The sequence below is a fragment of the Thermobia domestica genome, chromosome 3 (assembly GCF_964235325.1).
Source record: "Thermobia domestica chromosome 3, izTheDome1.hap1.1, whole genome shotgun sequence".
NCBI classification, from domain to species: domain Eukaryota; kingdom Metazoa; phylum Arthropoda; class Insecta; order Zygentoma; family Lepismatidae; genus Thermobia; species Thermobia domestica.
Window position 1 is genome coordinate 108,152,265 of NC_137456.1, and position 25,838 is coordinate 108,178,102.

General features: G+C 35.2%; 1 protein-coding gene across 4 annotated transcripts in view; it reads left to right on the forward strand.

Annotated features, from left to right (window-relative positions):
* The window catches only part of LOC145680653 (uncharacterized), a 197,969-nt gene that overhangs the window by 138,340 nt on the left and 33,791 nt on the right, over nt 1-25,838 (forward strand). The window contains exons 4-5 of one of the 4 annotated variants that reach the window (XM_081751433.1): nt 14,410-14,592; nt 18,111-19,153. The exons of 2 other annotated variants lie outside the window; for them this stretch is intronic. In XM_081751433.1, the coding sequence (XP_081607559.1) occupies nt 14,410-14,592; nt 18,111-18,249 (322 nt within the window). In that variant the 3' untranslated portion in view covers nt 18,250-19,153. Of the gene's footprint in view, nt 1-14,409; nt 14,593-18,008; nt 19,154-25,838 lie in introns of those variants that run through there. One more of the 4 variants, XM_081751429.1, reaches the window with a different exon arrangement.

A 25,838-nucleotide genomic window follows, 5' to 3' on the forward strand; every position in this document is an offset into this window, starting at 1 on the left:
CTTGCGGATTAAAGAAGAAAAGAGTTCATGGCGATTTGAAATCTACAAATCATTATGAAAGAAATTAAATATTAGGTACAAAAACTCTCAGTAACTTTATAGTTGAAATACTTGTACACTCATGTCCAAAATTATTGTCGCATGTCTATAAATATGTTGTAGGAATATAATTTGATAACAAATTCGCCCAGTATTTCTTATAATGTTAGTCGGAAAAGACATGTATGTGGGAAATTTCATGTTAAAAGAGCAGTAAATAAGAGCAATAAAATGAAAATAAAACTTTCTTGACCATTTAGCAACATTTTGTTTTACTCACTCTAATTTTCGTATTTATAATTATTTTCCTATGAAATTTACCACAAATATACATTTCCCGATTATACACACAGTATCAACATCAAAAGTACCCTGTAAAGTCATTATCAAATTATATTTTTACAAGAAGACAGTTATAGATATGCGACAATCGTTTTGGACATGAGTGTACATTAATATCATACAGAAGGTAGGTATTGTCCCACCACGAGCTCATTTGCAACAAGTTTGGCGCTGCCATAAAGAACGGTCGTTCTTACGCGAGTCTTTTCGATTGTATGTGAGAAGTATATTTTTCAAGATTTTCTATTAAATCTAGTATCTACAATCAAACATAGGTGACAACAAACTCCAAATTGAGAGCAGAGTGCAGCAAACAAGACATTGGCCAATCAGCCATTATCATTCGTCAACTAACCAGAGAATGACATTTGTCGTATTAGCAATCCAAAAGAGCCATCTAGCAGGATATAAGCATCCACAGTACATCCTACCAACTTTTCTTTATTTTTTCCTAACATTTTGTTAATTTTATTTCAGATTCCACTATAAGATTTCTGTCAATTGTAAACTGAATCATGTACTTTGGTTAGAAATTCTTTAAATTGAATAGAATAGTAAGGAGAAAAGACTATACTCTTGTTGATCTTTCCTTTCGATAACACATTCTTTACTCTGATTTCTCTTACATTTTTGCAATTAGAGAATATGAATTCCTACTAGATTTACATTAAGAGAATTGTTGTTAAGAGGCTTAATACATAAAGTACGTCAAAATTTTGAACCCTTCCACTTTACCTGGACTTTATTTAGCACTTTCATCAAGGTATTCAAGATCACTCGGTTCAAACCGTTTTTTTTTTTAAATCAATTAGCATACTTCAGTAAGTCCATTTTCAATAAACCTTTTACAAATTCTAAACAAATGACATATTTTATGTCCTTTTCCTTCCTAAACTCAAAACTGTAACTCTTTCCCCTTAATTTAATCATTCACCGTGTTGTATTCCAAGTTTTACAATAATATTAACTGGAAATGAATTGTTCAAAGATAAGACATATACTGATCAATATATCTCATTGAGCTGAACAAAATAGTACAGGTGAGTGTATATATGTATGCTTAGTTATCGGGTAAATCGACGAAAACATTGTATACCTGAAAAAAATGATGCTGTGCGATAACAAAGCGCCTGTTAAGATGAGACTGATGCTTTAATATACCCTTATCAAGCTTTTCATTATGGCGCACAGTAGTCGAGGTAGCAAAAAGCTGGACAAAACCTCAAAAATGAATTCCGTCACCGGAATGAACAGCTATAGTTTTTTAAAGTAGGTGAATGTCCATTCTATATTTAAACAGACCTATGCTTCATCCAGGCATCAGTCATTCATAGAAAAATACCTGTCGAAAGTGAATGATTGGCCGTCCTTGTAAAAGTACTTTTCGTGCTGGGTGGTATGACAGAATTGGTACTCGCAAGTATGTAGATAGCTATGAAATGTTAAATATTGGCATTGTTGATCAGAACATTAGCAATCCTCTGACAATCACAATAGCAGGCCTCTGAGGCACTTCATGTGCGCGCTGAGAGCATTATTTCAATACTCTATTCAAAGCCAACGCTTTATTATCTATTTGGAGACTTTTAAGATTTTCATAGCAAGTCCAAAGTTTCTTTTTGTTTTAATCTTTTCTGTGGTCTCTCAATTAATGAGTTTTGTTAGAATTAGCTGCTACTACCTGCTCCCTGGTAAACAAAGCGGGCTTCAATAAGTCCAGGCAGTCGCGCAATATTCACAGAAACTGAACTGCTAGTCCCGTTACTTCGCATCGTCTTGGTGGCTGTTAGTGTAATCAATGTTATTGTGAAGATGTTAATTATATCCGTAGTTTCCTTCCCAATAGGGATGCTAACAAGGGAACCTTCCGAAAATGATAGTTACAGTGAAAGATGTGACCTATGCCAATTGAAAGAGCTGTAACAGAGATAAGCATTCCCAAAATATTAGCTGCCCATAGCAATAGGTTCAAGAAATATAAGGAGTGGAAGTTCGGGAAACAGCAAGGTTGGACAAGGGGGGAAAAGTGCAAATTCCGCAAAAAAGGGGGCACGGCAAAGTACAATGCTGACAAGTGATTGTAGAAAGAGACTTGCCACAATAGGAAACAAATGAAGGCTACCAGTGGGGTTAACAGTGTTGCCAACTGCAATGAAAAGTACATGTTTTGCAAAAAGCACTATATGAAGTGAGTGCATTATTCAGTGTCAACCTGTCATGTAGAACATAAGATATGACGTGTATGATCAGTGGTACAATCCAACAAAAGAAAATAGAAAAAACAGAAGTACGAAAAATACGGAAAAGACGGAGTTGGCCATAATGCGTCAAATTTGATCACGAGCTCATTCCACCATTTCATTCATCACTCATCATCACCGTCTCCTGTAGCCTAACCGGCATAACCGTGGGACGTAAAACTCAAAGATTTGATTTCATTTCTTGATCACGAGCTGTACATATTAGAATGAACAAAACAAGAAAGAACCAACTATGCAGGTAACCGACGTACCTAGAGTCGAAAAGAAAAACGAGTTCCAAAGTTGGCAACACTGGTCATGAAAATCCAGACAATTCTAATATAGTTAGGCCACTCGCTTCACAAAAAGAAAATTCCGGCAACAGGCATCACTCGGAGTGCATCAATACTGGAGTGATTGAGGCGATATCAAGTCGGGGAACATGAAATGGTTGGGTTGAGCCAACAACCGATAATAGAAGTAATGAACATTATGTCATGGTTGGATCGTATGTGAGAATATACAGGGGGTCCCACCAAACTTTGTGACCTGAAAGATTTGCGAAACGAACAAAAATATGACGGACCCAGTTCTGCAGGAATGTACCAATGTCAGGGGGTGATAAAAGTCTGTAAGAAGCAAGTGCCCACAGGATCCCCATCATAGGGCCCAGGAGCCAACTTCAAACTTTCTAATGGCAACAGGGACCGAGTGGTACCTCTTTCGATAGATCATGGAATGTGCAAAAATACCTATAGGAAACATTTGCTATATGAAGCATGGTTTTCAAAATGGCCGCCACAAATATACGTTGTGTCTTTACATGGCATCGAACATTGTGATCTCAAATTGCTGCGAAGCGAAAAGAGATGTTGCAAATCCAATTGTACAGGAATGTACTCATGTCGATGGCCAAGAAAAGTTTGTAAGAAGCAAGTCCCCCAGGGCCCCCATCATAAGGCTCGAGGGGTCAAATGCAACATTTCAAATGGGAACAAGGGCGGATGATATTTCTTTGGATAGATGCAACACCGCCTATAAGAAACATTTGCTATATGAAGCACGGGTTTCCAAATGGCCGCCAAAAATGCACGTTGTTCTTGTCACCGAGCAGATATTTTTGGCGGCCATTTTGACTTTTTGTCAACTCTTCCGAATATTAAGGCCTTCCCAAATACAACTGCAAACATGCGGAAGAGTGATTTAAGCGTATTTTATGCCAACGTGTTTTGGCCAAGTTTGGCAGAAAGAAACCTAATTGATGTTGTGCTACTTGTTGATTCTTGGACAGCGAACAAAGACACCAACTTACTCTACGAGCATGTACCATCCGGAGTGAATTTCAAAGTTGAGCTGATCCCTCCTGGTTGTACGGGTCTGATACAACCACTTGATGTTTATTTTTTTAGACCATACAAGGACTTTGTGCGCTACGTTACAGAGCTTGTGTTATCAGATACTCACTTTAACATTTGGTCCCGCGAGAATTTTCTGAAACTTCAAGCCTTAACCCATTACCAGTTTACGGCATGTTTATTCAAGCCTTTGATTATGTATGCTTTCTACAGGTGTGGATATGTGATAGAAAGACTACCAAAGATTCCGACACCTCTAGAGTACTGTTTCGAGACATTCACAGGCGATCATTGTACCACGTGTGACGGATTGGCAGTATTCCGCTGTGCTCACTGCAAATGTATCTTCTGTTTGGACCATTATCTCATCGAACAATTGCACGTACAATGTTGACGAGCATGCACAAACATGCAAAGGCTAATGCCTTTTTGTGAAGCGAGTGGCCTAACTATATTAAAATTGTCTGGATTTTCATGACCAGTGTTGCCAACTTTGAAACTCGTTTTTCTTTTCGACTCTAGGTATGTCGGTTTCCTGCATAGTTGGTGCTTTCTTGTTTTGTTCATTCTAATATGTACCGCCCGTGATCAAATGTGACGCATTATGGCCAACTCCGTCTTTTCCGTATTTTTCGTACTTCTGTTTTTTTCTATTTCTTTTGTTAGATTGTACCACTGATCATACACGTCATATCTTATGTTCTACATGACAGGTTGACACTGAATATTGCACTTTACTTCATATAGTGCTTTTTGCAAAACATGTACTTTTCATTGCAGTTGGCAACACTGTTAACCCCACTGGTAGCCTTGTTCCTTATTGTGGCAAGTCTCTTTCTACACATCACTTGTCAGCATTGTATTTTGCCGTGCCCTCCCTTTTTTTGCGGAATTTGCACTTTTCCCCCCTTGTCCAATCTTGCTGTTTCCCGAACTTCCACCCCTTATTTCTTGAACCTATTGCTATGGGCAGCTAATTTTTTGGGAATGCTTATCTCTGTTACAGCTCTTTCAATTGGTATAGGTCACATCTTTCATTGCAACTATCATTTTCGGAAGGTTCCCTTGTAAGTGAGGAAGTTCAGGAGTCTCGAAACAAAGATTTCCAGAGGTATCGCGAGAAATGGTACCGAAAATGTCTAGGAAAGATATAAACTTAGATTTGCTACATATATTTTGACATAGTCTGACCAGATAATTTCATCACTCAGACCCAGTATGCCCAGAAAGCATAACAATATGCCGAACGAAATGTTTCAACTTTTAAATAGCCATTGCCAACCTCATGTGTGGGTTTCAGAGTTTTGAAAGTGATTAATTTCACAATCGATTTTTTTTTTTTTTTGCGACTTTTATTGTACTTCATTGGACAACTCCCTATATTTTGTTTTCAAATATGCCTATTGCGAGATAAGTTTTGTTCTTGTAAACATTTCTTACATTTGTAAACATTGCCTTCTGGTTAACTTCATCGTTCGTGTTTATACGTTACTGTCCAAAAACATGTTTATTTTGTTTATAATGACATCTTTACTCTGCAATTTTAATAAGAATAATATTATCAAAAGTTCTGAATTATTTATTATTTTTCATAACGAGCACAATGATATTTGTAAATCTGATTTTGGAAGCTCACCCATTAAAATGTCAACTTTCTTTCGCCTCATACATAGACAACCCGTATCACTGTTTATAAACGTAGATCATTGCACACATTACGGCATAACAATCGACAATAACGTGCCTTCAAAAAATACCATACTGACAAAAACACGCTTTAAATACGCCCGCAAATAGTTTCGCCGTGATTGCTTGTCATTCTGACAGCTGTGTGGCATTAACAAGATGTCAGTACACAGAATAGTTAATGAGATGTAGTCCAAAGTTATGATTGACTATGAAAACTTTAATTTTTGTCTGATTATAATATTTCCAAAAGATAAGACATATTTCAATTGATAGATGACATTAAGATTAACACAATGACATGCATTAAGGTAAACTCTGTTGCGCACTTTTCGAGAAAGTTGAGAAAAACGAATTTCCATGTCGCTAGAAGAAATACTGTATATCGTTCGTTGCCAATAATAATAATTATTTCTTTTGTGAATTATATATGTAAATAATAATAATAATTCATTGGTAAATAGCAGATTTTACATCTGTTGTTTGACTTCTTCTAAGTGTAACACACATACTGCTAATAGTGGCATACTTTCCCCGTGGCAATATGATTAGTGTCCGTACCTTCGGTATACGAGTTCGATTTCCCGGTGGGGACTTACGTAGATCCACGTCTTATATGACTTCAGTGCTGAACAGGACGCTAAACTCCAAATCAACCAATCGTAATACTGGCACACATTCTCCTAACAGTGACACATACTACTTGTAATTTTTCAGTATTTCAAACATTATATATATATATATATATATATATATATATATATATATATATATATATATATATATATATATATATATATTGCATCGGTATGAAGGAATATTATTGCTAATCCTTACATTTCCGACGCTTTGAACTCACGTTTACTGAGTATGAGTGCATTTCTGGGCACTTTTCGTTAAGTGTTCCCATACATGTGAATCACTCTGCTTCATCTGTTATGCTCTACCGACACTACAGATGTCTTTCTAGAGCATTTGAGTACAAATTCGCTACACTTAATACTCAGAACGTCACTGTTGGCCAGCACCCGTACCTGGCGATTATGCAACCACACACAACGGGCATGAAGGTGTCCGCCATTTTGTATTTGTTCCAGATATTGAGTTAAGACAAACGAATTATTGTTACCTGGTAGAAAGCCCATCAATTCATATCCATTTAGACCAAGTTTCATTTGGCAGATTATCCGGGACTCCCTATGTTCCTTTGGGGAATCCCTTGCGTGTGCACGGTAGGATTGTGAAACATAGAAAATTCAATAGAGCAGGTATGACTTCTTCAGTGAATTTTTTACCCGCTCTCTTTATGTTGGATAGTTTCCGAACTATTGGCGTCCGAAAGTAATTTTCCCACGCTTTCGACACCTTGTAAGTCTGAAACTATGTCTGATAGCAGAAAGTTGAAGAGAACTTTTTTTCTTGTCTCAGTGGCAGGAGTCACCTCCCAAGAGTTGTAACACTTATTTTGCAACACCCGATATATATATATATATATATATATATATATATATATATATATATATATATATATATATATATATATATATATACAATAAAAAGAGAAAATTTAAAAGTTAATATTAGAAATACTCTATTTAGAAATTGCCCGTCTTTAATAAATGTGCCTGAAGGAGTGGTACTTTACAAATAAACAAATACGTAAACAGTTTGTTTAGATTAGTCGAACAACAGTTTGTTTAGATTAGATTATTTCCTCATAGGGAAAAATTTCAAGTGAAAATAAAATAAAGTGAAATGAGATATAAGTTTAATGCCCTTGATTATGTCGTATGGACTAAAGGAGACACCCAAGTAAGTAATAGTGAAACAATTGGTGGAATGATAATAATGAGGAAAAAAGAGGATAAGAGAAGACACGATGGTGTCCACCAAAAATGTGTGGCTTTACTCCACCCAGTAGAGGAAACAGTAGTTTTACGTAAACGAATATATTTTCCCATTCTTGTATTAGACAGTTCAAATGCCTTTGTATTAGTCTGATGAGCTTGCTTGCACTTTCCGAACATGAATATTTTCTTGCTGCCGTCTCTGCTATTAGATTTATGTAGTAGGCTTCCAAAATGCATTCGTTAAATATACATAAATAAATTTGTAATTGAAATTAAGCGATTTACGTGTTTCATAGTTTGCTCATAGATAGTTAAATAGGTATTTAAAGATGTTTAGGTTGTATGCAAGTGACATTCTGTTAGTCCTTCGATAGTTCACATTTGGATACCAGCATGAGGTATTGCACACGATATCTATAAATTTTTCTTAGTCAAAAACCGTCGAGACATAACTCGTAGCCCCTTCGATCAAAGGGGGAGTGGAAAATAGCCTTACGCAAAAACTTCCTATTAAAGCATAACTTTTGGACGACATAATTACCCATCTACTTATGATATAAGGATGATTATGACCTTAGTTTTTTTGTGAAGAAACTAGCTAATGTCTGGTATATATTTTATCAACTCGAATGTCCCAAAGGGGGAGGGGGAAGGATTTGGAATTTTCAAAATTTCGCCTTCCTACGCTGTAAGGGAAAGAGGAAAGTCTCCAAAGAGGTTTACAAGCCCAGTTAGGGGCTCAAATTCTAGATAACCAGTGTAATAACCGATACTGCAATTATCTTAGCACTCTCGCCAGTTTAGGAGGGCAACATTTATTTCTCAACGCCATGTTTGTCAACGCCACAATTGAGAAAATTAGTTTTTGAAGTATTTTTGTTAATGTTGAAGCTTTCACAGATTTTTATGAGGTATTGCACAGGATATCTATAACTTTTTCTTAGTCAAAAACCGTCGAGACATAACTCGTACCCCCTTCGATCAAAGGGGGAGAGGGAAATAGCCTTAGGCGCGCAAAAACTCCCTATTAAAGCATAACTTTTGGACGACATAATTACCCATCTACGTATGATATAAGGATGATTGCGACTTTAATTTTTTGGGTGAAGAAACTAGCTGTCTGGTATATATTTTATCCCCTCGAATGTCCCAAAAGGGGAGAGGGTAGGATTTGGAATTTTCAAAATTTCGCCTTCCTACGCTGTAAGGGAAGCCCAGTTAGGGGCTCAGATTCTAGATAATCAGTGTAATAACCGATACTGCAATTATCTTAGCACTCCCGCCAGTTTAGGAGGGCAACATTTAGTTTTCAACGCCATGTTCGTCAACGCCACAATTGAGAAAATTAGTTTTTGAAGTATTTTTGTTAATGTTGAAGCTTTCACAGATTTTTATGGAATGTAACTTATTTCGCAATAAAAATGCATTTGCAATGTACTGTTCTTTATTTAAATGATGTAATTAAAATTATTGACAATAATTAGACAATTTAAAAAGTATTTTTAACATTTTTACTGTTACAAAGTTAAGAAAACAGATTTATTGTAACTTAAAATATGAAAGAAAATAGTCTTGCCTGCTTATCTCCGCTTCAGAGATTTGAAATGTTCTTAGATTCACTAGCATTCGTTTCAGAGAATTACTTATCTTACAGCATGCACTAATTCTTATCATGTTATGCCGATATTTTATCACTAAATATATTTGGATAATTAAAGAAATAAAACATTTAAAAGCAAACGCAAAATAGAATTAATTAATCGCTTTACACACTGGAAAAATGTTATTGTTGCTATTTCCATCAGAGTATGCCATTAATAATCTAAAATAATATTTTATCCCCCCCCCCAAAAAAAATACTAATGGTAACATTTATAGTTATCACTGCTGACTGTAGAAACATTTCAAACAGTAAACCGAACTCTGCAAGTATATACGTTTATTCAGCTCATTGTCCATAGCAATCACACAGTGAAGTGCAAGGACGGTTGTTTCTTTCGCACCTACAGTTTCTTACACACATTGCTTTGCAGTGACAGCAGATCAGTTCAGAACAGATTTTCGAAGCCTCTGTGATCGTTATTCAGAGTGGTTCATATCCACTAGAGGAACTTCTTTTTCATCCAAAGGAAGTAAATGGTGGAATTTCCATTTCGCGTTGAAGACACTGTTTCCATATTGTCCCGAGAATCGCACGCTTCTTCTAGTTTCAATGCATCTGCTGTTGGTGGGATATTTTCGATTGATCTGTTTGTTTTTGTGAACAAAATTCTGCGGCGTTCACTTACACTTTTGGTAGCGCTTGTGTGTGATACATAGGACCGTAAACCATTCGCTTTTGGAAATCTTCATCCTCTATTTTCATAGAATTTGACAAGTTATTGGAGATTTGGGTGATATCTGGCATTTTCAACCAAACATTGTAAGCCCTGGTCTTTCCAATTTCATAAAATTACGACACAGTATCACACCCTGAAAATGCATTTTAAAAAATGGCAATGCATTACGGATGTCATCTGAAAGATTTTCCAAGAAAATGCTCAGTGAGAAGATTTTCTTGTTCTTACCACTGCCAAACTCAAACCAGAGATCTCGCACGCCTTGTGGCTTTAACTGCAAAAGAGCAGCGGCAACAATAACTAATATATTGGAGTAACAAGGGTGAAATTCTTGTGACCTAACTGAACACAGTTTTCATATGCAACAGAACTCTACTATCAGCTTCTTCGTGATTGCATGGGGCAACACCTTCATTGTTGAATGTTCTAACGGAGCAAGCAACTCGATCTTCAGCACTTCTACTAGTATTCTTTTATCCTGTTTCAAATCTGAAAATTGCTTTGACAACAAGAAGAAAATGTTTTGTTGTCATCATCGAGGAGGCATTTATTATACACCATTTAAAAATGTGTTATAGACTTCACAAGCATTTTCTGCCAACTATCTCTTTTTGATCTAGTGTCTGATTTAAGACTATCTTTCAAGTATCGATCGAAAATAATGTCAAGTCTTTATAAATTCTGAGGTTGATCTTTACTGCTCGAAGAAAAACCTTGTCTATGAATTCTTCAAATGTCCTTGATGTGCCAGGATGTAACCAATGTACAAAAGCTGTTCCATCTACAACACAAGCTGTACAATTTGTCAGGCAATCACGATTATTTTCAATAAATCCAAATTTGATGCAATTCAAAATGTCAGATTTATTGAACGGTTTACGAAGCTTTTCAAACTTACTAATTGATAGTGGGTAGAACTGATTTTCATGTGTAGCAATATCACAATCCCGTCCGTGAGTAGCTACATACAGATTGCAAAATACATTTGCATCTTTTCATAAGTCCTTCACTTAAAGCGTTTTCGCCGACTTGGTTTTTTCACTTTAAACAATGCTAAATTGTCTCTTTTTTTTAAAATTACAGAATGCACATATAACTTCCCTTCAATAAGTCTTTCCTTTACATACATATCGTAAGAAGTGATACCTTTTTCTTTGGCATCCCGACCTGACTTATCTGCTTTTTCTGAACATCTGATTTTATTCACTTACCTTACTACATGCTCCGCCATAAGACCCATGTCGTAATCAAACACACACAGTTTTATAGTCATAAGCACGTTCACCTTCACAACATAGTTTCAGCTTTTGCCAAATAAATTTAAGTAAGGGGCAATCCAAATGAAATTGACCAATTTCCAGGTCAAAGGTTGCTGGCAAAATTTATTTTTTATTTTTTTAACCTAAGATTGTACCACATTCAGGGAGTTATAAACGGGTATTCATTTATTTATTGCTGCGCAGGTTTGTTTGTAGCGGCCATTTTGTGTAGGCGCGTTTGCGTATTTTGCACTTTTCAGAGGATTCCGTTAAACGCTGTAACTTTTTAGGTTGTAAAAATAATGAGTTCAAACCAAAACCATATGCAAGATAATGGAATGGACAATATTCTGTGTTCTGTGGACATTGAAACGTACTTTAGAACGTCGGGGGAAAAGCTGAACATTGATGTTGGAAACCTAAAAGTATTCGTTTTGGAATGTATATTTTGAAACGAAATAAATAAGACTCACCTTCATTTTTTTTTTTTCTACATACAGACTAGATAGTAGACAACGTCCCAAACAAGTTTCAGATTTGAGAACCTATACTTTATTTTTATACCAGATTTGAGAAACTACTCAAGTCTGAGTAATGCAATTTTACCCACTTGTTACTGCAAAACTATCGTATATTTTGTGCAAATTTTAGATTTTTCACTTGCGTCCTTCCTGAGATATTTGATGGTGAAAATACACGATTTTCGAAAATTTGCAATGTTTAAAAATTTCCAAAAAATCAAGTATGTGGTTCTCAGATCTGAAACTTGTTTGGGACGTTGTCTATTATATAGTTTCTATGTAGACAAAAAATTGAAGGTGAGTCTAATTTGTTTCGTTTTAAAATATACATTTTAAAACGGGCATTTTTAGGTTTCCAACATCAATGTTCAGTTTTTTTCTCCCGACGTTCTAAAGTACGTCTCAATGTCCACAGAACATAGAACATTGTCCATTCCATTATCTTTCATATGGTTTTGGTTTGAACTCATTATCTTTAAAACCTAAAACGTCACAGCGTTTAACGGAATCCTCTGATACGTTCAAAATACGCTCAGGCGCATATACAAAATGGCCGCTACGACAAAACCCGCGCCGCTAAAAAGTAAATGAATATCCGTTTTCAACTCCCAGAATATGGTACAAACTTAGGTAAAAAAAAAAATATAATCAAAAACCAAATTTTGTCAGCAACCATCATTGGTCGATTTCATTTAGATTGACCCATCACTGTTTGGCTATTTGTTTTCGTAGAACCACTTAGAGGACGTGAATAATAATAATAAAAAAAATCAACGTACACAAGTTAAGGCACCACACAAAATTTCCATTTAGTTGAAGTTCAAAGTAATCCTACTCCGCTTTCCCCTACAAGTTTACCTCCCTCATTTCAACTACCGACGGCGCATGCACTATCTTGTTTAGAGTACACACGACAGTGGTGCTAACTATTGTTATTAAAAAAAAAAAGAGTTCTTGAAAAGTTCAAAAACGTTCCTCCAAAAATATGTAAAGAAAACAGGACTATTATTAATTCTGATTAAAGGTTTATATACTAATTATCAAAGACAAATGAATAATATCTCATTGGAAAGACAATTGTAGAATAAGGATGCGATGTATTATGTGCGGATTAAAGGCCATTTTATAGGGGGAATGAAGTGTATATACGAGAAAATTAACATTGCAAAATTCACAACTAAATGGGAAACATTCAATTCTACAGAGGAGGCTTTCTCCTTTATACCCCTGGTAGTTCGCACACTGGCTAAGATAATTGTAATATCGATTATTTCACTGATTATCTAGAATTTGAGCCCCTAAGTAGGCTTGTAAACCTCTTTTGGGACTTTCCCCTTTCCTTTACAGCGTAGGAACGCGAAATTTTGAAAATTCCAATTCCTTCCCCCTCCCCTTTTGGAACATTCGAGGGATAAACTGTTTATCAGACGTTAGCTAGTTTCTTCCCAAAAAATTAAGGCCACAATCATCCTTATAAGTAGATGGGTAGTTATGTCGTCTGAAAAATATGCATTAATATGGAGTTTTTGCGCGCCTAAGACTATTTCCTCCTCCCCCTCAAATCGGGGAGGGGGTACGAGTTGTGTCTCAATGGTTTTTGGCTATGATCAAGTTATAGATATCTTGTGCAAAATTTCATTCTGGTATCCAAATATGAACTAAACCTCGAAAATCTTAAACTAACAGAATACACTAATTACAATACACGTATTTCAGGATATTTTTCACGATATGCAATGTTGGAAGGAGCCAAGAATTGCTACTAATTTATGTTTTTTGTAATTTTATTCTTTTGTACAATAATTGTAGTACTAACTTTTAACTAATTATTAGTTATTAATCTCTTTTGGTGATGGATTCTCAGATATGAAAAAAGTGTCAGAGTAGAGTCGCTTTTTCTGGATTTTTATATATCTTGTGCTGATGGATATATATATATATATATATATATATATATATATATATATATCACGAAACGAAATGTTCCTTTTATTTCTAAAATTTTCAATTCATTCGGCAAATACAACCGTTGGAGAGTGTTTGCTAACATCTAACATCGGTGTGGTGTGTAGCATTCTACAGTTATGCCTCTTTGCTTCAATAGTAGAAAATTGGATATGGATAGCCATCGTTCAAGTCACCACTAACCCTGAAAATATTAACTGATTGACAAAAAATAAACACTTATATAAAATTACCTAATACTAGGTAACACCACCTCTTATCTCCATAACCCTCTGGATTCTGTTTGGACGTGACACCAATAGGTATTACGGACATCTTGATAATACTTGTAATTTTTATTTCAAAATTCGTTTATAACTTCTGCTATAAATAGACCACTTTTGAGTGGAAATAACTAACATAGACACATTGAACTGTAATTAGTAGTTTACAAAAATGACATTCACCTGGCTCTGTGAATTCAGAAAGATTGAGACATTTCCGTTTCTTTTCAACGGTGTATATAAAGCGTTCATAGAAATGATGAGAATAGTGTAAGTTAGGTGTGATCTTAATCATAAAATAACATTGAACAAACTTAGGTTGTTCTTTCCCCTAGCATCGTTCAACTATAGCGTACTTTTTGTTATCATCACAACAACACAACTATCGGGGAAATTAAGTACAAAATCAATTTGGTAATAGAAAAAATATTGAGGAAATAGTAATTGTGAAACCATCGAACTTGCCACTGCGGATTTATGTATTCTTTTTTTTTTTAATGTAGATAATATGATATTCAGTATAGCCATACAATTCTTGTTTTACTTTCAGACCCATAACTGGTATAACAACAGTCGGAACTACAGAAGTGCAGAGGCGGAGGCGTGCCCATATGTGTGCCTTCTGTCCGAAGTCATTCCCAACTCCTTTCCAACTAAAAAGACACATTCTTATCCACACTGGAGAGAAACCTTTTACCTGTTCTCTGTGTGAAAAAGCGTTTACTCAAAAGGCTAGCCTCAAACGACACTTCGCTAGTCACATTTTTCAATGTGATACATAAAGAGAAAGGTTTACCTTCTAAGAAAGTGTATGAGGTTCAATGAGATGTATATAGTACTCTTACATATGTTACTTTTATATAAATAAAGATTTTACTGGGTGTGCCAAAAGTTATGTTACTTAGCCAAAGAACGATTTCTAAATCATGAGTACGATTCGAGAACCGGCGGCTTGAGTGAATTCCTGTATTCAATACTCCTAGTTGACCAAGAGTTGCGTTAGGAAGACTGATTTCAAAAACGACATCTGTAATCTCCGCTATCGTATGATGTGATTTGTGGTTTGAACATTTTACAGTACAAAATAAGTTTGTATTTAGACTTAAGTCCGTGGATTTAAGGAACTCAAATTACTCCTACCATAGTAAGAAGTTTTGCGCAGCCTGGACTATCGAATGAATGTACACAATTAAAGAGATTGTTTTCATATGAAACACAACATTCATTCAATTTTTTTTATGTACCCCTCAATATACTATGGTCATGTAAGTGATGAAATTTGAAACGCATAACAATTTTTATACTAGATACCGCCTAAGAAATTGCCAAGTTCCATTACCTCAGTATCAATAGGTATTCGAAACTTAGGACAAGGCTGCTGTTTCACATTACCATAAGTAGACGATAAATAAAGTACAAATTTTGTCTCTCGCATGTCTGCACTTCTTTTTTTCTCGTATGATGAGGACTTCTAAATAACATTTTCCAACATTAATACAAATCATCATTGATACAACATTGATACAAGTTTTTTGTATCAATCAATATTATGATCGTACTATTCCATCTTAAATTTTTACATTATTTGTGTTCAGATCAGACCTCTTTCTGCTGATCTCAATATTTGGCATTACATACAAGCCCGTATTGCCAACCAATCAAACAGACATAACCATTATCTTAAAACTAATCTGGATGAACTCTTATAATGCCATTTGGAAAAAAATACACTACTTTATGTCTGTTGACAACACTGTTAATCTGGTAATATTCCAGACTAGTGTCAAGTATTTTTCTCCTGTCGATATTTACATCGTTCAAAATTGCAACGTCTTTTATTAATTAATTTATAAGTTACAATAGCATTTGGAGGTAAATGCTCCAGAAAATAACATTAGTGCTCTTTATCCTCCGCTTTTAAATATTATAGTTCGAGTGCTCTAAAAATCATAACTGGTTTCTCTTCAATATATAGGGCACATTTTACGCTGACTCCAGTTGTTGGTACAACAGCGGCGAGAAAATTTCACATTAGGATTTCTATGACTATCGTTGCCTGTGATGGATATCGTTGCCACCTGTCCCAAATTAAGCAAACGATCCCGAATATTAGGGAAATTTTCAGCTTCCCGAGTTACGCCTAAGTGAGATTCATTATGTGACGACGCCAAATTATCTAAAACACTTTTAAAATATACAACTGAAATTGTCAGTAACATCTATAAATTTCTTTTTACGATGTTAACTATGACTATCGAGATCACAAGATGATTCTATAGTTACTTGTTTTCGTATTGGTAATAGTAAGACCACCGCTAATGATGTTAGTCTTTGTTTGTAGCTGTCAGTGGGTCATATCTTTTGTTGTGCTAACCGCCAACAAACTGGCGTTACAAGTGCTCTGTTTCGTGTATTTTCGTTTAAATTTTCATTTTAATTTTATTCGTGATTATATGTGTTTTCTTTCTATTATTCTTCATAAATTATTTCATGTATAGTTTTGGACATGAAAAACAGGTGATCTGCATATGTTCGATAAGTGTCCCGCTTTAAGCTTACCGAAAGATGGCAACTGTAGTGATGGATTACGAATTTGTTGTGATGAGGCAAGCTAAAAAAAAAAAAAAAAAAAAAAAAATACTACTATAAATATTTATCATAATAATCATGACATGCTATCAAGTGAAATTTGGTTTGAAAGTAAATTCAATTTTCAGTAATACAGTAAACACGCAGTAGGTCCCCTTCTCTTGTGGAGCCTGCAGTAAATAGCGACCTTCAACCTCAAGCAATCGTATTGTATTGTATTGTATTTATTTTCATCCTTTTTCATACAAATTGTTCACAGTGTGAACGTATGAGTTGGACACGTCATAAGAACACTGAATGTGTACATATGTATAGATTTAAATCTACATGCAATATTAAAATAGTGTGAATTTATATAAAACAAAAAAGGTACAATTTTTCATTATTCTAATTTACATACAACGATATAAAACAACATAACAGTTAATAAAACCTTACATTATAGATATACAAAATATATATACTTTAAACATTATTTACTGCAGGCGAGATATTCTTCTACAGAATAGAAACAGTGCTCGAGTAGGTAGGACTTGACTGTTTTATTGAAACCAGACGTTTTGTTTTTTAAAGTGGAAGGAAGCTTGTTATAAATAATCACTGCCATAGGAAATGTACTATTCTTATGTACTTTTAAACGTGAGGACTCTACATGAAGGTCAGACGCTTGTCTTGTATTATGCATATGAATATCTGAGTTCAACCGGAAACTGCTTGTATCTATCTGTATATCTTTTCTTACAAATTTTAGAAGTTCATATATATATATATATAAACATGGAAGAGGTAAGATTTCAAGAAATTTAAATAGAGGTTTACAAGAAGTTCGAGGCTTACTTCCGGTCATAAACCTTAAAGCTCTCTTTTGTAAAACGAATATGGAATTTAGCAGTGCAGTAGATCCCCAGAATATAATACCATATTTCAATTTAGAATGAAAATGTCCAAAATAAGTTGTGAGCAGGACATGTTGACTGACACTATTTCGTAAAAGCTTTAACATGTAACAGGTTTGAGCCAATTTACTAGATAATTTTTGAATGTGAATTTTCCAATCCAATGTATCTGACACCCAAAGACCAAGGAATTTGATATCCGAGACGTAATTCAACGTTTTGCCGTTAATTGTTACACAAGGGCGTTTTCTTATCTCGTTTTTTGTTACGTAAGAATTTGATATAATTTTTATTCAGAAAGAAGCATGGCGCGAGCCCTAGGCTGCCCAATTAAGGAATCGGTACTGCAATGTACTACTGAATGTATCCGTGGGCTCTTGCACTGTTTCTTTACATTCCGTGGGGTCTGTTAAGTTTGTGTCTAACTTTGCAAATTGATGAAAAGTTTTTAAAAAATCAAATAAACAGCAAATAATATTATACAGAAATCATTTTGGATACATAAATATTAACGAAATGATAATGAAGATACGGAACTTTAGCAGTTAGGACTGCCTATTCTTAATACTAATAGTTGAGGAAAGGCAATAATATTAGAAAATAGCGATAAAAAATATTATTTTAAATGTAAATAGGCACAAAAGCTTTTTGTATTTATTTTCAGACTTGTTACCGATAGAACATCAGCAAGGACTTCAAAAGAACAGAAACAACGTTGGCGTGCTCATGTGTGTACCTTCTGCTCGAAATCTTTCCGCACTTCTTTCAACCTAAGGAGACATGTTCTTATCCACACAGGAGAAAAGCCTTTTTCGTGTTCTGTTTGTAAAAAGAGATTTAATCAAAATGTTAGTCTTAAGCGCCATTTACTTACATCCTCACATACATTTCAATATAATTCGTGATATGTATAAACATATGTACCTTATTACAAATTTTGATATTCTCTGAATCCACGACGTTTGTACTACTATGACGTAGCTACCTTTTAGTAATGAAAATTATATTTCGAAAAATTAGTGAAAGAAAACCACATCTGTAAATATCTGACAGTGTAAATATTCTTAAGTTCTACACGTATTGGCGTTTAAATGTTTTTTTTTTCTGCTCTGTAACTGATACGGTCTATGGACTGTTGTTTACCGATAATTCCTGGCCTGAATAATGTCGACAAGAACTGAAACCGAATTGGGTGACTGGTAACGTGTTATTGTTTATAAAATTCCTAAAATGTGCAATGAAGAGTTTAGATGATTGTGTTAAATATATCTATATATTATACAACTTTCTGTTAACAGAAGCAGCTCACTCAAGATATGTATTGAAGATTGTCCACATGAAATGTACTATGATAGCATTTAAATATAACATGACAGCATTTTCCCTGCTGTGGGAAACATGAGTGACTAGGGAATATATAATATTGATTTCGAAGGATAATTCGTTTTCCTTGGAAAGACGTGCTCTTTTTCATTTTTGTATATTTTCTTCCGTCCTTTTAAATAAAATAGCTAACGTAAGTACTCATTCCTTGAATCAGAACGACAAGAATAATGAAGACTAGTTGAAATGCATATACAGTGAGACCTTTAATGTTGGTCACACTGGTTCCTTTGGAAAGTGATCAACTTATGCAGGTGACCAACTTACAGAAAATATATGTACTGTATTTTGAAGCAAAAACTTTCATTTCTAATACAATAAATAATTATTATTTAAGTACTTATTTGTATAGTTAATATGTAGTGAAAATTCCGTATTTGCAATATAAAACATTGCATGTATTACGAGTAAAACATTGCGTATAATAAATATCTACCGAAGTTTGATTTTTGTATACTATTATTTAAATGTTGAAGTTTCAATTACGCACAAAACGCTACCGCACATCCCTTTTTCTTTTCTCTGTTCCACGTATAACAATAGATGCAAATAAGTTTTCAGTTCCAGGAAATTCTGGAAACATCCAGGCGGCCTCACACGTCTAAGCAGCTAAACACGAAAAGTGGACAGAAAGATAACAGCACACGTCTTTCCCATTGCTTAGTGATCAAAATATATATATACGTATTAGCTAGTTCCCTACAAGAATCCGATCATCATTTGTCATAAATTTTCTGCAAAGTCTCTTAAAAGGAGAATGTTTCAAACCCGTGACGAAAACAGTGTATGCATAGTTCAAAAAATCCATCTTGGTTTGATTCAAGTGTTGTGCAGTGTAGAATATGAATGGGAAGACATAATGGCTTCAGTCTGTACATACGTGCAACAACAATAGACAGAAGAAGCAATAAACATTCACCTCCTGTATTTTAGGAGAAATTTCTTTCGATAGGTAAGTTTTTAACCTTTAAGCTTACTGACCTTTCGAATCATAAGAACAGTAAAAGATGTTCTGAAAGGGTTCCTAAGAAATTAAAAGGATCAGTTACAAAGTTAAATAATCAACTGATGTCCAACATACAGAGATAGATTTAACATTCCCAACAGTACAGGAATAACATTGCTTGAATACGACCAAATTATAAGACAGACAGGTCGTTAACTTACTCATAGAGGAATAAGTAAAACATGTTTCATGAGAAAATGCATTTTCTACAAAATTGAGAGTTATGCAAATAGCCAAGTTAACAGGTTTTATTGTTTGAAAATAATCGTTGAATGTTCGAATTCATTGGAATTTCGCATAGTATCTCTCACAAAATTTTCCGTTAATGAGTTTTCTCAATATTTAGATGTAGTTAAATTGCCCCGAAAACGATAAATTTATCTCATTTCATGCAAATCGTTAGCTGTCCTTGTGAATTTCATGATCTCGAAGTTGATCTTAAGTCACCCTGCTAATCCTTTCCCACGCCCGAAAGAGGTAGATTGACCCCATTTCGTGAAAGTAGTTAGGAGAACTACTTAAATCTTGCATAAATTGAATTATCCATACTTTTATCTAAATAACTTTTCTTTTTAAACTCTAGACGTAGTCGTATCATTTCATTGCATATTCACGAAAGTAAGTTATACTCCTTTCGATGGAAATTGTTACGAAAAATTTATTCCTCTACTCGAAATGTACTTGTGGAAACACATTTTAGAATACCGTAAACATCGTTCGATTCCAACAAAATATTCATAGAATGTGTGTCTGTCGAGAGATGCTGATTTAAGGTTGAACGTCTTAGGACTAGCCACCATAAGGAGTGTGTAGGTTATTGTGTCTGTATAGAGCGTGTTGTTGAATCTGGAAGGTCGTTTGACGACACCACGGGTGTAATTATGTGTGAGAATCCGCAACGGGTGGTAGTTCCACAGAATTACCACTCACACAGGTTGTAACGTGCAATAAGGGAGTAATCTTAATGAAACCATCCAGTTTAATTTTCCACGATTATTCCTTTCATGCCAAGGGAGAAGGATGATTAAGGCAAACGAATGACTATGGAAGAATTGGTGGAATGAAAATGTGGGAGGAAACGGTAATACCTCGAGAAAACCAACAGACACACTGTTTACAGGGACCCCACACCAGAGGTAAATTCTCTGCCACTGAGCCACCGTGCCTCCAGGCGGAAAAATCTAACGTCTTTGCACTCGTCGTACAAGACCTTCATATGGCGATCTGGTGGTGGTGTGAAGGCGCAAGTTACACATCTTGTTTGGTTCTGATCTTCATTTAGGGGAATACCAACAGTGTATCGCACATTCGTGATGTCAGTCGTGTCTCACGAGGTTTTCTAGACATTTTTGCAGGATTTCATGGAAGATATCACGTCGACATACCACCAAAGAACCTAACGTGCTGTACTCTGTATACACCTTTGATCTTGGCTTGCTAGATCACTTGAACTAAGCACTATAGATCATGTGTGAGACATGGTGAGATTACGGTTAAGTGCCAGTCGAGCTCCAGCAACGACCATCAACCATCTACTCCGAGATTGCAGCGAGTGTGGGTTACCTTATCCCACATTGACATAGTCAAATGGCACTTAAATGGCAGCCGAGGTCCACCAATGACCATCAACTAGCTACGTTGAGATCTATAGCGAGTGTAGGATACCTCATCCCACACCAAGATGGTGGGCTTAAATGCCAGCCGAATTCTACCAAGGACCATATTACCCAGCCACATCAAAATCTACAACGATTGTGGGATACCATATCCCGTACCAATATGCAACATTTGTACGACTAGCTATCTATCGGATTAATTTCTTGTTTAACCGCTCGGTATGCTTACACGAGCTATTAAGGTGAATATCTTGAAACATACGCGTCATCCGAAAAATTGGATCACATACACAGTGAACACTTTCAGTAACATATTTTATTAATATTTTTTATAATAAATAATACTTTATTCTTCACACAACATTAACACTTGGTTACTCATGTTAACAGTAGTTGTTGACAATAAACTGGCATTTCTTTACTAGTCATGTATTTGGGACGCTATTGTCATTTTAGTAACAATGGCAGTCTTTGGAAGATTTGCCGTGTAAACCCAAAATTACCAGCTCTCCAAGACTTTTTGTCAGTACTGTTGAAGGATCTCGCAACAATATCGTATCCACAGAAATTGTGGATGATTGGTTATAATGAATTTAAACGTAATAAACACGGCATCCGATTTTTCGAGTCACAAGCACTAATGGATTAAAACACATGCACTCTTACTTAGAGTGACTTTTACATGGCTTATTCCTCTCATCAATTTTAAATTTCATTTTGAGAGCATTTTATTACTTTTTCATTCACTTTTAAAGTTCTGTCGATAAATTTCTTCTAGAAGTTCGTCGTCTTTTTAAATTTGTTTGCACATTATACATTACCATCAAAAGATTGATTTTTGTTCTCACAAATAAACGTTTATTTTGCTTGTGTATGTTCTTGCGTCTTTTTCATATTTATGATTTCTTTTTCTGTGATAACTATGTTGGTGCACTTCAAAAAAAACATATCCCCTTTTAGTAATGACCGAGTCAGTTGGCTTCTCTTTGCTAATTTCTTCTGTAATTCACCGTTTTCATCATCTAAAAATTCTGTTTTATTTTCAATCTTAGCGTGACTCACTATTCATTCTCTCAATTTCTCTTTTATTATTTCCAGAAATTCTATATCTAATAATTAAAAATGGTCGTTAAATATTTCTTATAACTCCTGTTTTTGTGCTTCCTACTCTTCATCACTAGTTGTCCTTCTCTTTGTCTTTCATTACGCTGTATTTTGGGTAGAGGACGTTTGCAGGAAGTGTTTTTCATAATTTATATCCACAATGAAATTGAGGTCCCGACGCCATCTCTCGCTATGAGTAATCCTGTATCATATATTCCTGGGTGTGGTAGTCTTGCTGTGCAGTATATCTCGTCAATTCTTGTAACTCGACGTAACAAAAGTAAAATTAACAATTGGGAAATTTAGAACTGACAATCCCATCCCAGGATTTTGTAAGCTAAAATTTTTAAAGCACAGGTAATGGGTTCGTAACCTGCGTTATTTTGTCAAATGAAATTGAATACTTTTCAATTGGAAACATATTGTGATGTAAGAGGGTGAAAAAGAAATGATGAACTTAAGACAGGTAAAAGTGTACACAGCACTTGCTTGAAACATTCAGCGGTCCTCCATGGATGATTCTCTCGGTGTACTGTCGTCTGCCTCCAGGAATATGGAGTCTGAGCGGTGGGGGGCTGACTGCCACGGGTGCTGACTGCCACAGCCAATTAATGGTGCTGATTGCCACGACTGGCGCTGATTGCCAATATCAAGGTGCTGACTGCCACGATGGCGTATTGACTGCCACTAGCCTGAGAAACAGTTGCTAGACGTAACATTACCGGACGCCAAGAAGCATGAAAGAAACTAGATGATCCTTAGGATCGTGTTGTTCAGACCAACACCTAACAAAGGTAAACAGGTCTCTGTATGTACACTCATGTCCAAAATTGTCACATGATTATAAATATGTTGTTCTAGTAATATAATTTGATAACGAATTCGCCCGGTATTTCTTATAATGTTAGTACATAATCGGCAAAGACAAGTATGTGGTAAATTTCATGTCAACAGAGCAGTAAATAAGAACAATAAAACGAAAATAAAATTTTCTTGTCCATTTAGTTACATTTTATTTTACTCATTATGATTTTCGTATTTAATTTTTTCCTATGAAAAATATCACAAATATAAATTTCCTGATTATACACATAATATAAGTATTAAAAGTACTCTGCAAAATTATCAAATTATATTCTTACAAGAAGACAGTTATAGATATGCGACAATAATTTTGGACATGAGTGTACTTTCAGTTTTGTCAGGGAGCGGTGCGTACAAAATTGGTACGATTTATGTATTCTCACTTGAACTCCCTATGCCAGCATGAACTGTGTACAGCTGTGCAAATTGTTTCGAGCAGCTCTTGAAAGTTCCATCAAACAAGCACTGCTGGCTGTACCTCACAAGGGAAGTTCACGAGAAAGCACTCGCCTGCAAAGAAACTAAGCATGCCATTTGAAGTCTCAATTCATGTTGATTATAACAAGCTAATAAAATTTCTGTACGGTTGAGAACGGTTCGAGATATTCAACTTGGAAGTTTATATGAGAAAATGAGAATATACGCATTTATACGCGTTAAATACAACATAATTAGTAACGAATATTGACATACGAATTGAAAGCTATCGGAAGTAACAGAAAAAAAGTGTTTTGCAATAACTAACGGGTTTGTTAGATATAATTAGTCATTACATTGTTCACAATAATCATAGGTTAGAGATGAAAATTGATCACTGTTGTTCTTCTGTTTTATGAAGAAATGACGCAGGCAAAATACTCCCTTGCAACATGAATATGTGCAATTGTGTTGCATCCGTCAAGAGAACAGTTCGCAGAACCAATGCAAAAAGCAAATTCGACAAGTGATTCAAAAGTTATAGGCTAATTTGTTCGTAACCTGCCTTGCAAAACGCAAACTGAAACAAACCAATGTATCGCGGTGATCGGAAGTGATTTGTATAGACACGAACTTTATTTGATTGTTTCGTTGGTACATTATAACGTCCAGATGAAGAAGATTCATACTATGTACAAATCTCCTGCCATAATCTTTGATTGAACGGAATCAAAACACATCAAATGGTTGCACAAATCGTGTGCAATTCTTTGGTATCTTCTCAACCATTAGGTCTTTGCCATCCGTCATGCAACTTGTAATAGACAAATTGCCTGTGAATGGATCCCAGTGATCAAGAAATAGCAAGTTCAAACCATCAGGCTTCGCCATGGGTGAGAATACTTCACGCATTGAAACGTGCATCCACTCATTTTCTCATATCAATTTCCAAGCTGAATATCTCTAAGAGTTCTCAACGTACAGAAGTTTTATTACCTGTTGTAATCAGCATGAATTGATCCTTCAAATGACATGCTTATTTCTCTGCAGGGAATGCTTCTCCCAAACTTCCCTTGTCAGCTGGCTTCAGACCATCATATCCATTAAATAATACAATAAAACAGTTAATATAAACAATGAAATGTGCAAATTGTACATATAACAGAAAAGACAATCCCTTTATAAACATCCAAGTGTATGTCGTTCCACAATTTATACGGTGAGCAACTTTGTAACTTATAGGATGCCACATAGATTTGCTGTGATGATCACTAAATCAAATTCTACTAAATTAATTAATAATCATAAATTTAGTATGAGGGATTAATTCCTCACTTTCCAAATACAGTTTCTCCCAGGCTCGTGGCAGTCAGCACCTTCATATTTGCAATCAGCCACAGTCGTGGCAGTCAGCACCAATAATTGGCTGTGGCAGTCAGCACCCGTGGCAATCAGCACCTATCCGTCTGAGCTATGGTCGACCAGACACCTCGGCACGGAGCAACGAAGTTCGTATAAACTTATAGCGTGGAACAACCCAGAGAACGAACGCTTCCTAATAACAAAATCATTCTTGTTGTTGATAAAAGAATACGTAACTATATATGTTACCCTTATAAATCTGAGTTAAGTTTAAGTTCCAAAATCAAGAGTAGTGGAGACTTCCTCTCTACATCGTCCCCGTTGGTCAACTCCGTTTAAGGACATGTTTTCTCTGTAACTTTGTTCCAAGGCGTCGATCATTGAATTCGTAGTTCAATGAATCGAAGGTAGGCTGAAGAAATGTGAAATGTGTAGTTGACTAAGATGATCTTTAGAAATGCAGACAAAGGAGCAATCTGTATATTTATTCATTAAGAAATACACAAAAGAAAAGAGTCAACACAAAATAGAAATTATTTTGTGTCTGAACGTATAAATGAACATTAAATTGTGCTGAAATACTGTAAATGGAAATTAAAATATGATTTTAATATCGATCTGATAATGAAAATTCACTGTCGATACTTCAAATAAATAATTTCAGTCCAATATATCACATGTCGAAAACTTATTATTATTATTATTATTATTATTATTATTATTATTATTATTATTATTATTA